At 35.5% G+C, this 12,240-nt stretch overlaps 1 protein-coding gene across 1 annotated transcript in view; it reads right to left on the bottom strand.

Annotated features, from left to right (window-relative positions):
• Positions 1–2,778: 2,778 nt before the first annotated feature.
• The window catches only part of pth1r.L (parathyroid hormone 1 receptor L homeolog), a 205,213-nt gene continuing 195,751 nt past the window's right edge, over positions 2,779–12,240 (bottom strand). Inside the window, exons 10-13 of the mRNA XM_018267030.2 lie at positions 10,063–10,157; positions 8,299–8,440; positions 5,917–5,958; positions 2,779–5,239 (exon numbers count right to left, since the gene is read on the bottom strand). Of these exons, the coding sequence (XP_018122519.1) occupies positions 4,874–5,239; positions 5,917–5,958; positions 8,299–8,440; positions 10,063–10,157 (645 nt within the window). The 3' untranslated portion in view covers positions 2,779–4,873. The remainder of the gene's footprint in view (positions 5,240–5,916; positions 5,959–8,298; positions 8,441–10,062; positions 10,158–12,240) is intronic.

Here is a 12,240-nt window from a genome sequence, read left to right as displayed (position 1 = left end):
TGCAGTAATCGCATAGTTCTACCCCACCCATTTAAATAATTCAATCTCATTTTTACACTTAGAATGCAAGTTTTTAGATCATGTTGCACCTCCCAATTACAACTCAATATATTATCCCTAAGACTGGGCAAATTTCATTGCTGTCATCATTCACAGCCATTAAACATCCATGAAATTATTTTCTTTTATTTGGTCTCAAGACATAGATGATGGAATTAATATGAGGAGCACCACTAGGCCTATCCATATCAGCCATAATTCTTTTTGAAAAGCTTTTGCACCTGAGCCGTCGCAATTTGATTGTAAATTTAAAGAGAAGGTGAATAATTGTAAACAACATGGTAGCAATGATATGTCCCAGGCAATTGCTGCAAAAGAAATGTTAGTGCATATGAAAATGAAGTTTGATTATAGATACACAGATTAAGGGGGTTATTTATCAAAATCCGAATTTTTATGATTTTTTAGATTAAAAAAAAAAGTCTGACTAAACTGGAATCCATGATTTGGCCTTATTTATTATAAAAACCAAAATAAAATTGAGCAAAAACCCAAATCGTACGAGTTTTTCCCCGAAAACCCTGAAAAGGTCAGATTTTTGGGCTAATTCCAGCACAGACCACAGAAACTTCAAAATAGGATAGGGACTGACTTATACACAACCTCGGCAGGTCTGAGATATTTGGATTCTGCCTTTTTGCTGCATCGGGCTTTAATAAATCTCACAAATTCACATTTTGCCCCAAAAAGCCTCACCGGAATTTAGCAAATAACCCCCTACCTGTAATATTGCATTTTAATACCATGACCACAAGCTACATTTTTTCCAATACAAGAAGTGTAAACCTGCATCGAAGTAAGGGGGTAGATAAGTATGACAGAGCAAAAGTTTCTTTTATGTTATTTGGAATACGTACAAACATATTGTATGCATGAAAAATGTATCTAACAAATTATTTTGCCAAGAAAATGAATGGCACAAGGTAGCATCTACTGAGGGTTGAAGACTTGGGGCAAATTCACTAACCGGCGAAAATTCGCAAGCATGACGTCATTTGATCACTTCGCCAATTTACTAACAGTGGCCTAATGCCTTTGCGAAGTTGCACTCTGGTGAAGGGGCGAAATTACGCAAATTTACAATTTTTTTTTTTATGAACGTTACCTCTTTCGCCAGAATTGACTTCACCAGTCCCAAAAAAACGCTGGCGTGTTTTACTTTTTATAGGGTGATAGGCTAAAAAATATAATTTTTTTTTCTAGTTTGCCCACCTTCCCCCCTACATTTTATAACATATGGCACCTTCACTATACTGTGGGCACATGTGTAGGGCATTAGAACACCCCTATATACTTTTATTAACTTTGCCTGTGATTATGTAGTGTAATGTGCGCTGCAGCATACACCTCCATTCATTTTTACATTTGGCGCCGTATGCAAATTGCTAGCATAACTTCGAATGGCTGATCGTACTATCACAACTTCGCAAGTGTTCGATAACCTGTGCGCAACTTTGGATCTTTGTGAATTTGTGCAGCCTTGATGAATCTATGCCTGGCGAAGTGCGGCGAAGGCAATGCTAGCAGATTTTCGGCGGTAAGTAAATTTCCCCCATGGGGTTTTACCATCAAAATAGAAAGGGTTTCCTCTTCTTACTTTGTTGTTATGAGTCATTTTACTATATTACCTTGAAGGCCTTATTAAAAAAAACATAATTATAAAAATAGAAAGGGTTCCTAATTTTGTGGACAAAAATAAATATTAATACCCACCAGGCAGGGTCCTCCCAACCCAACTACCAACCACTACTTATAGCTCTCCAAGGAAATAGAAGCAGTCCTACAGGTTGGGAATGTCTACTCTAGATCCATGTCAGAAAATTTTTGAAAAGGTTGATATGACTGAATATCTTTACTGACTTACTTACTAATACGTGTACCAATATAAAACCTTATTAGAGAAGGAGAATCCATACTGATATGAGAGTCAAACCTCCTATAATCTAATTGCTACATGCCCTTTCCTCTGATACCATGCGTAAGGGGCAAATTTACCTAGGGTCGAATATGGAGGGTTAATTAACCCTCGATATTCGACTGCCGAATTAAAATCCTTCGACTTCGAATATTGAAGTCGAAGGATTTAGCGCAATTCGTTCAATCGAACGATTCGAAGGAATAATCGTTCGATCAAATGATTATACTTCGATCAGAAAAATCTTGTGAAGCCTATGGGGACCTTCCCCATAGGCTAACATTGGCCTCGGTAGGTTTTAGGTGGCGAACTAGGGGATCGAAGTTTTTTTTAAAGAGACAATACTTCGATTATCAAATGGTCAAATATTCGAACGATTTTTAGTTCGAATCGTTCAAAGTCGAAGGTCGTAGTCGAAGGTCGAAGTAGCCAATTCGATGGTTGAAGTAGCCAAAAAAAACATTCGAAATTCAAACTATTTTTCCTCTATTTTCCTCTATTCCTTCACTTGAGCTTAGTGAATGGGCCCCTAAGTGTGTGTACAATATGAGGCAGATTTACTAAGCTTGAGTGAATAATTCGAATGGAAAAAAATTCGAAGTATTTTTTTGGGTACTTTGAACATCTAATTTTTTGGTTGAATAAAAATCCTTCGATCGATCACTTAAAATTGTTTAAATCATTCGATTCTAACGATTTTATTGTTCGATCGAACCATTTTATCATTCAATGGAACGATTTTTATTCGATCTCCTTAGAATTTTACTTCGAGGGTCGAATTCGATGGTTTTTTAACCCTTGAAATTCGACCCTTGATAAATCTGCCCCTATGTGTCACATGGTGTATATAAAACAGTATAGGAAAAACATGAAACACCTAGATTGAAAAAATATGTAATGCACTTCACTTCTTTATTGACTGGTTTGCCAATATTTAAATTAATAATCTAGCGAAAAGATCACTTCCATAAATAGGAATGCATTGTTTGTCTGTGTCCAAAGACATAATGAGAAACTGGGCCCTAAGATCTGTTCAGTTTGCTTTTAGACCCACCACTTGAAGAGTTTAACCAAATATTCTACCAGGGGAACATATTCTTCAGGACAAAAAGTGCAGTTAAGAGGAGAACCACTGAATAGAAGACTTCCTACATTTACTTTGTTTGGTTAATATAACAATCGATCATAAAATAAAAATGGCAATGTTTGAAGCCAGGTCTGTAGCATGACACATGCTTTGAAATAGGCAAACAGTAAAAATGGCCAGCTGGTTTCTAGACTTGGTGCAAACTATATCATTTCAAAAATATACATTTCTGTGATGCTTTATGATCCTATTTGTCTTATAACTTTATAGAAAATTTTAATTTATCCAGGCATAACAAAAAAATTAAGAAATCTAAAGCTGATGTCTCTTTCAAGTGGACATGTTTCTTCCATAAAGGGAAAATATTTTACTGTTAGAACTTTTAAAACATTTTTTCTGGCTAAAACCTCATCACTGACTTCTAAACACTGCACACCCATGGTTTCATATAATTGAAAGGATTCTGTATTCTCGCTCTGTACTGGGCTTTAAAGAGGAAGAAACGCTTGTATCAGGCCATTAAGCTCTTGAATAATTATCAATTCAAATTGTCTTCATAATCGGTCCTACCAGTACACAATATGGATAGAGATGGGTAACCACCTGGTTGGTATTTTACCAGCCGATCTTAAGAACTGTTGCTATACCCACCAAGGAATTTAACAATGAAGACTATGATATTTAATGATAAGTGTTTTAAATTTCAAATTGTTAACATAATTAAGAGAGCACTTTTATGCACAAGGTTGAGGGTTCTTGTGGAAACAGGGAATATGGGGACATAACTCCATCTTACTCGGGGTTGTAAAACAACAAGACTTGAAAATGGTTATGCCAAAGACTATTTACTGCAGATGATTCTGATGCATGAAAGTGCTTTCATTGATATCATATATCTTACCAGAAAGTTAACATTTCATTGTTCGTATATATATATATATTATTCATTATAATTTCTATTTTTCCATATATTAAAAATATATGAGTAATGTAAACATAAGTAATGTTTTCAAATTGAACTCCATATTATACATATATATTTTCTCTCGCAATATTTTTTTTTTTTCCTGAGGGAGGAATCAATAATCTGTACAGATTAACTGTTCCCATGAAGCAATCCATAAACAATTCAGAAATGCCCTACAAAATAGGCTTCTTTCGCTTAGCAGTGGCTGCATAGCTGAGGACCTGGTGTGAAGCCACTTGGCTTCTCTCGTAGCAAATCACCGTGCATGTTTTAAATGTGCATCATTTTGGTGGAAGAACACATTTCTGGTTTGCATCAGTGTTGGGTAGTTTGGAATGAGGTTTGTAGCTTTGCGGGTATAAGAGATACTTCTCTGAGGAAAATTCATCAGGGATAGCGAGAGGTCTTGTTTGACCAAGAAGAGCTGTATTTATACATTGTCCTTTACGTGCTGCTCTGTAACCTTAAAGAAATCACAACCATTTACATATAGGTCTCTAACATAGAGGACTAATAATAATTTTGTGAAGAACAATAAAACCTTTGAGTCACTGAAAAGAATGAACTGGAACATCTTAGAATGCATGTCTGTAATGAAGATCATTACTTGGGAATTGTGATTCTGTGCTTTAGTGCTCTCGTGGGACAGATGTGAAATATAAAATGTAACTAGTTTGCTGTTCAGAAGAAACCAACCATGTTTTTTTTTCTGAAGCACTTCATTGGAAGCAGACCACACATCCATCTCTTGGTCCACAAAGAACCGGTAGATTGTTCCACCAAACTGGTTGCTTCTATGGGATACTGCCTTCCACTTCAAGATGCAATGGAATTTATTTTATATTTACATTACAGTTTCTCTTTCTTCTTCTACCACTGCAGTGGTAGGTCTTTCGCCGTCATACAGTCCGGAGCCATTTACATATTCCTCGTCTTTGTTATATTGATCTGGTCCTGAGGAAGGTATGGAGTTTTCAGATAAAGAGCCATTTTTCACATAACCTGGCAAGTTCCTGTGGCCATTGAGGGCTGTAGATACAAGTCTTGTATTGAGATGCAGGGCTAAAGTCCCCCGTGTGGTTACATTAGTAATGCTAGTGTGGGAAACCATTGGTCCATAACTGTAGGTGGTGCTCCCACTCCTAGCTTTTCTCTTAAAATCAAGAGCCAATGTCCATCTGCTCCATGATTTCTTGATCTCTGCTTGTACCTAAGAAGAGTCCAAATATGATATCAATTAACTGAATATAATACACATATTTATGATCATCCTATGCCTAGGCCTAAGCCAAAACTATTACTGTATTTTAGCTGCATCTTGCTAAGTTTAAAATATTTAGGATTTACTATAATAACTGCTAAATTACATCGGTGTAGTTACCCGTAGCTGCCAACTAGAGCTTTACTTTCATTTTCTTACTTGTAGAAGTAAACTGCACGTTTCAAATAGGAATTTAAAGGGGAAGATTAGTGGAGAGTACACATATCACTGGAGAGCAAATCAGTGCCATGATCTCACCTACAATACACAAGGTCCACCACCTTTTTCTAATTACATGGGCATATAGACTGGAGCACCCAGAGTTGCAATGTTTTTATATGTCATAAAGAAAGACCGCCAGGAGATCTAAGGCACTTGTGCCTAATGCTTGCACATTATAGGGCTCTCCTAGTAGCTATAATACTATAATATTACTGCAGCTACTCTTGCTCAGAATAATTTAGAAACAAATATAAAATTCTCAGCAGTGCACCATTGGAATCCACGGGTTACCAATCTGCCAAATTTACCAAACTGCTCTCTTTTTCATAATCTCCAATATTAAATAACATTTTAAAAACAGGATGGGGTGAAGTTAATGTACAAGGGACTGAAAATGTACCCACCTCTCCATTGCAGAAGCAGTAAATAATGGCCACAAAAAAACCCTGCAAGAAAGTAAAAATTCAAATTAAATATAGGCAGAATTTTCTAGATGACAAAAAGGGCCATTTTCTTTCATTCCCATATGATGATAGAAGTACCTAATATAAATTTAGAAGTACTATCAAGACTCTGTATTCCTCAAGAGAAATGTATTAATGTACAGAACGATACCCATCCAAATCTTTTGCAGAGGACTCAACGTTCAACTAAATACAGGAATTACAGATTTGTTGCATCTCTATTATCTTCAAGTATCATCGGCAATGAACAGGTAATTCTGCCCTATTATAAAGAGCCAACTGCAGGCAGGTGTTTGGTTTAAATGCGGGCACAACCAATAATTATTGAAATGATCCCAGGCAATGCTGGAGTGGCATCATTAGAAATAAAATCACCAGCTGTTCAAAAGGATATACATCTGACATTGGAACCATTACATACATCTGACATTTATCTAAATACTTTAAATACTTAATTAGAATGTTGATAAATCAGCCTCCAAGTGTAATATAAGATTATTGTTTTTCAACATATGAAGCAAGATTTTGTCTGTCCCCCTCACAGCTAAAAACTTATTTCATGAGAAACATTGATGTTTTGTCAATCATTGACTATTTCTGCAACAATTTTCTCTCTCAATTTTTTAACCCATTTTGAAGCTTTATGAAGACTTTTTTTATTTGCATCTTTGCCTTTGCAATTGTGGATTCTTTTTTCATCTTGAAATATGTTGCCATAGGTTTCTATCATATGAGATTGATTAAATCTGAAGATATATTTATTCATTTATTTCAAATATTACAAAAACAAATTTGGAACATTTTAAAAGAAAATTAGTAACTATTTAACTTAAAGAATTAGACAACGGCAAAAAAGTAATTTATTTTTAGCTTGTAGGCAAAATGCTAAGTGCAGTCCAAATGGAGCCGGATAAAAACGTTCAACATAAGCAGTATTTATTATGTATATATATAATGTATAAAGCATCACTATACTGTATATATTCTTTATATGAAATCATGTGGCTATATTGATTATGTATATATAAAGAAACAGTATATATTAGGGATGCACTGAATCCAAGATTCGGTTAGGTATTGGGCAAGGATTCGGCACTTTTCTGCAGGATTCAGATGAATCCTTGTGCCTGGCCAAACTGAATCCGAATCCTTAAAATCGATGTGCGCTCTCTTTCCTCCCCCGATTTGCATATGCAAATTAGGGTTTGGATTCGGTTCGGTTTTTGGCCGGATCTTTCACGAAGGGTTCGGGGTTCGGCTGAATCCAAAGTAGTGTATCCGATTTGGTGCATCCGTAGTATATATATATATATTCTCATAATTAAAGCCCTTAACATATTTATAAGGAAGGATAATCTACCGGGCAGATCTCTGGAGCACTAAAATGATAACAATATTAATCAGCAGCTCAGTAATGCAGACTCATGTTGAACTGTAAAATATCAGTTAATTGTATATATTACCGCACAGATACAGGGCAGAATGTCAGGGTGGTTAATTTGCTTCTGATTTAAAGAACGTGTTGCACAAAATGAGATCCTTCACATGGGAGTTGTATTCTTAGACCTCGTTAGACTTTAGAAGTGATGAGAGAATTATGTTTCTGACATAAAATAAAAGATAACATTTTTTCCTAATACAATTTAGCTTGTTAATGTCATTGACTGTCTCATCATAACTGCTCCACTGTTACGTTCCACGCGGTTACATTAACTTTTTGCTTTTCCTAAGATATGGGGGCCGAATGGATCTTTATTTGTCCAACAAAACTATAGTCAATCAGAGAATGGCTGCATTTACACGGCTAAGGCAAGCAGCCAACCAGAGCATTCGAATATTCACATTTAAAACAATTGGGACCTCAACAAATAGTCACACACTCACTATGGGGGGGTACTGTACACATTTGACATTTAAGGGTCATCAGACCTGTATAAACAAAACATTTCTAAACATTTCTTTTAGGGTCTCCAAAAAGATGCAATACAAAATGATCCAGACCAGGATATATTTTTTTTTAATTTATTTTTAATTTTTAATAAAATCAGTGTTATCCAAATGTTGCAACATGCCTCTCCAAAACCCTGGGGAGAAAATCAAGACATTAGCAGACCATGTTTTCCACCGAAATCACACCCTCATCCACCCTTAATCCTGTCCACTTTTGGTTTATCCCAATCCATTAATAAGAACTGGCTCAGCTTAACAGGCACTTTGGAGGTATGATATCTTTTTTATTTTGGGGAGATATACATCTGACATTGGAACCATCTTACAGGAACCATTCACTATATATATATATATATATAAAAAGCCCAATACCTGGAAGGAGTTGAAGAGCATTTCATAGTGCATTTGAACCTGCCACAGGATCCCTGACACTTCGGTGTATGGTAAGGCCATAAATACTATATAGTGGACTCCAAAGAGAGGCATCAAGACGAGAGTAGATTTCAGCAGCTTCCTATGAAGAAAACAAGATAAAAGCCAATGAGGAGTAAGAAAATGACATTGATTGATAGAAAGAAAATTATGATATTGACCCTAAGGGACAGGACAAAAATGTTCTATTTGCAGAAGAACCAGGCGCCTAGCTCAGAATGCAGAACTGCATTGTAAATGATTTGGAATCCCTCTCTCTTCTCTCATAGCTGATGTCCCGACTCACCCACATTATTCTTCCTAGCACAGGAATAAAGGGAATGCTTTTACACTCCTCTCAGTAGCCTCCTCTTATATTCTCCTTTCCTGTTCCAGACTTCCCCTAGAATTGAGCAAGCTTCAGTCCAATACAAACTGTGCAACCTAATTAGCTGATTTCTCCGCACTTAGGGAAATAAATTAGCAGTAGTGGAAAGAACATAGGATTTTCCAGAAATTAACACGTGCCACCAGCTGTGAAGACGTTGATGCTGTTTATATTTTAGAACTTGAATATACAGTATAGCAGGGCTGCAGCTTTTACAGGACTGATTTACAGTATATAAGGGTGGGTGCAAATGCGGGGGTGCCCAGGTGAACAAAAGTGTGCCACATTGATCTGAATTGATAAATGTGTAAATTCTTAAAAACTTTCCTGACTGCTGCCCTAGCAACCAAACTTATTTTTGGATTTTTCCTTCGATCGTTCGATCCAAGTATTTGCGGTAAATCCTTCGACTTCGATATTAGGGGGCCCATTTACTTAGTTTGAGTGAAGGAATAGAATAAAAAAAACTTTGAATTTCGAATGTTTTTTTTTTTGGCTACTTCGACCATCGAATGGGCTACTTCGACCTTCGACTACTACTTAGACTTCGAATTGAACGATTCGAACTAAAAATCGTTCGACTATTCGATAGTCGAAGTACTGTCTCTTTAAGAAAAAACTTCGACCCCCTAGTTCGCCACCTAAAAGCTACCGAAGTCAATGTTAGCCTATGGGGAAGGTCCCCATAGGCTTTGCTATCTTTTTTTGGACGAACAAAAATCGTTATAACGAATAGCGCTAAATCCTTCGACTCCGATATTCAAAGTCAAAGGATTTAACTTCGACAGCCGATTATCGAGGGTTAATTAACCCTCGATATTCGACCATAAGTAAATCTGCCGCTAGAAGTTGAAGGATTTTACTTTGATGGTCGAATATCGAGGGTTAATTAACCCTCGATATTCAACCCTTAGTAAATGTGCCCCTATATGTATATACGGAATCATCCACCAAATAATTATTAAGTACCATACAGAATATGAACTCTTCATACTCTGCATATTTAAATATGAGAAAAATCTCCAAAACTTGAATCATTTGGCAAAAATTGTCATCTTCAGCTGGGCAGGATCCAAATTCAGTAAAAATTGGTTCTATCTGGCTGAACCCTGAACTAGATCTTCTATTTGTTGCTCCTCTACTATACAGCTCAGATAATGGGTTTTCCACTCTGTCTAAATGATTCCTGATCAGATATTGATTAGAAATAGGATAGTTTGGACCAGTAAGGGGCTGACTTGTTGATGACTGGAGATAAAGTGGTGTTCAGTATCAATGTGGCTTACTGTAAGGTTTCCAATAATTTCTACTGGTAATTTAAAATACTTGCAGCTTACCTGTACTGTTGACGGGTATCGCACCTCCCTGCATTGGTCTCCCTCAGTTTTGTAGCTAAAACTCTAACAATATTGATAAAAAGTCCAAAGTTTACCTGAAAAATAAAAAAGTTCAGATGATAAATCAAATGGAACTGAGTCATCCATAAAGATTTTTGATGGATCAGCCATGATATATGTAACTATATAATTATAAACAACTTGCCAGAAAACAGAATTACAAGATTTTGACTCTTTATAAAAAAAATTTCCTAAATATAAATAAAAACTTGATTATTAATGCTCAGACAAATTAAAAGTTAATGGTGAAATAAGGAAAACGAAAACATTTTGAGGGGTTATTTATCAAAATCCAAAATTTTCAGATTTTTTAAATAAGAAAAGTCAGACAAAACTAGAATCCATGATTTGTCTTTATTTATCATTAAAAAAAAACGCCAAAAAATCAGATCAGGAAAAGCCGCAACTTTTTTGGATTTATTGCCCAAAAAGTCCGAATTTTTCATGAAATTGGAGGAAAAGCCCGAAATATTTGGATTATCGTACAAGATGCAGCACAGACAATAATATTTTCAAATTGCAAATAGGACATCTGACAATGACTTCTACAGGACCAGGCTGAAGATGGAGTATATTCAGATTCTGACTTTTTGCATCCTCGGGGTATAATAAGTCTCAAAATTTTTTAGTTTTTCTGACATTAATAAATAACCCCCTTTCTGTACACCCAACAAAATATTTTTTTGAATTGTATATACTAAGCCAAACCCAAATAATTCTATTATGTTGACAGCAACCTTTTGCTATTCCTAATTGAATATGCCTTCTGATATCTTGAAAGTAAGGGGCAGATTATTAAAATCTTGTGGTTTTAGCGGTTTTAAAAACCACGATTAAACTCTATTTTTGTAAAATCACAAAAGCCATGAAAGTCATTAAAAGATCCAAATATAAGTGAAAAAAAACCACTGGACGATCCAAAAAAAATCAAAAAACCTCTAAAACCTCTAAAAATACAAGTTTTTCAGAAAATTACTAGCGAAAAAAAACTTCTAAGGACCAATAAAGTGTAGGGAAACTTAGCAGTTCAAGTCTAGTAGTAAGTAAAGTTGTATAAGATTTACACAGATATACTAACTTTTCTGGTTTCTACGCATTTAGTAGGCTTGTGTAAGTACAATTTAATATGCGGCTATTTGAATATGCCACATTATACTGTATGTGTTGGCTGAGTAAAAACAAGACAGATGATCCTATTTATGTGCTGTATCTTACACAGCCTTATCGAAATACCATTTCAGTTATCATAAATATGACCGATAACAGTTTTCGGCTAGATTTGCACTTTTTTTGTTTTTTCTGTAAACCCCAAACTTAAATTATGTTAAATAAATGGAAAATCCAGTCGAAGACGTTCCATTAAAATGACCGATGATAGGAGTAAAGGAAATGAGACCTTTAAAATGTCATTTCCTTATTTATATACAGTATGACCATTAAGCTAAATTCCAAATAAAGGTGTATCCCTTGGAGACTACTTGACTGATACCAGTGGAAAGTAATAATGTCCCTGTAAATAAACATGGTACAAAGGAACAGTCACTCAAACAGAAGGAATCCCTAGCAGTTACATTTTGAGAATACAAAACACATATGAAAATAAATAACAGATGGGGTCATAACTGTACAATTAAATAACAAAACTATTCAGATGTTTTTTTTTAAAATAAGGAAAATTCTATCAAAAACTACCAAGAAAACATTTTCGAATGTTGTATTCAGAAATATAAAAGGCACCTCTAGGGTCTTTTCAACCCATAATAAATATTTAATAAATAAATGCCAGCAAGAAAGAGAAACAGTTTTGGAATTCTGATAAATACAACCCTCCTTGCTCAGTCCCTTAAGGAGTATTACATTGTGAGCACACCTTGCAATAGCAAAGACATTCTCACTCCAATAAATGTTGCTAAGAGAAGAAAAGATAATGATAACTCTTGGGGCTCCTTCCTGCAAATTCCAACAGCCCCGAAGGCCAAAATGTTCCTTTAAGTCTAAGCTTTGAACATTGCAATCTATAGAGTGTATAATGCACCATGACCCTCCATGAGGTCAATGGGATTTTGGACAGAATTTGCCTTAATACAGACAGCAAACATTTGCCAAAGAAACTGTATA

The sequence above is a fragment of the Xenopus laevis genome, chromosome 6L (genome assembly GCF_017654675.1).
Source record: "Xenopus laevis strain J_2021 chromosome 6L, Xenopus_laevis_v10.1, whole genome shotgun sequence".
NCBI classification, from domain to species: Eukaryota; Metazoa; Chordata; class Amphibia; order Anura; family Pipidae; genus Xenopus; species Xenopus laevis.
This window is presented reverse-complemented; position numbering and strand designations above follow the sequence as displayed.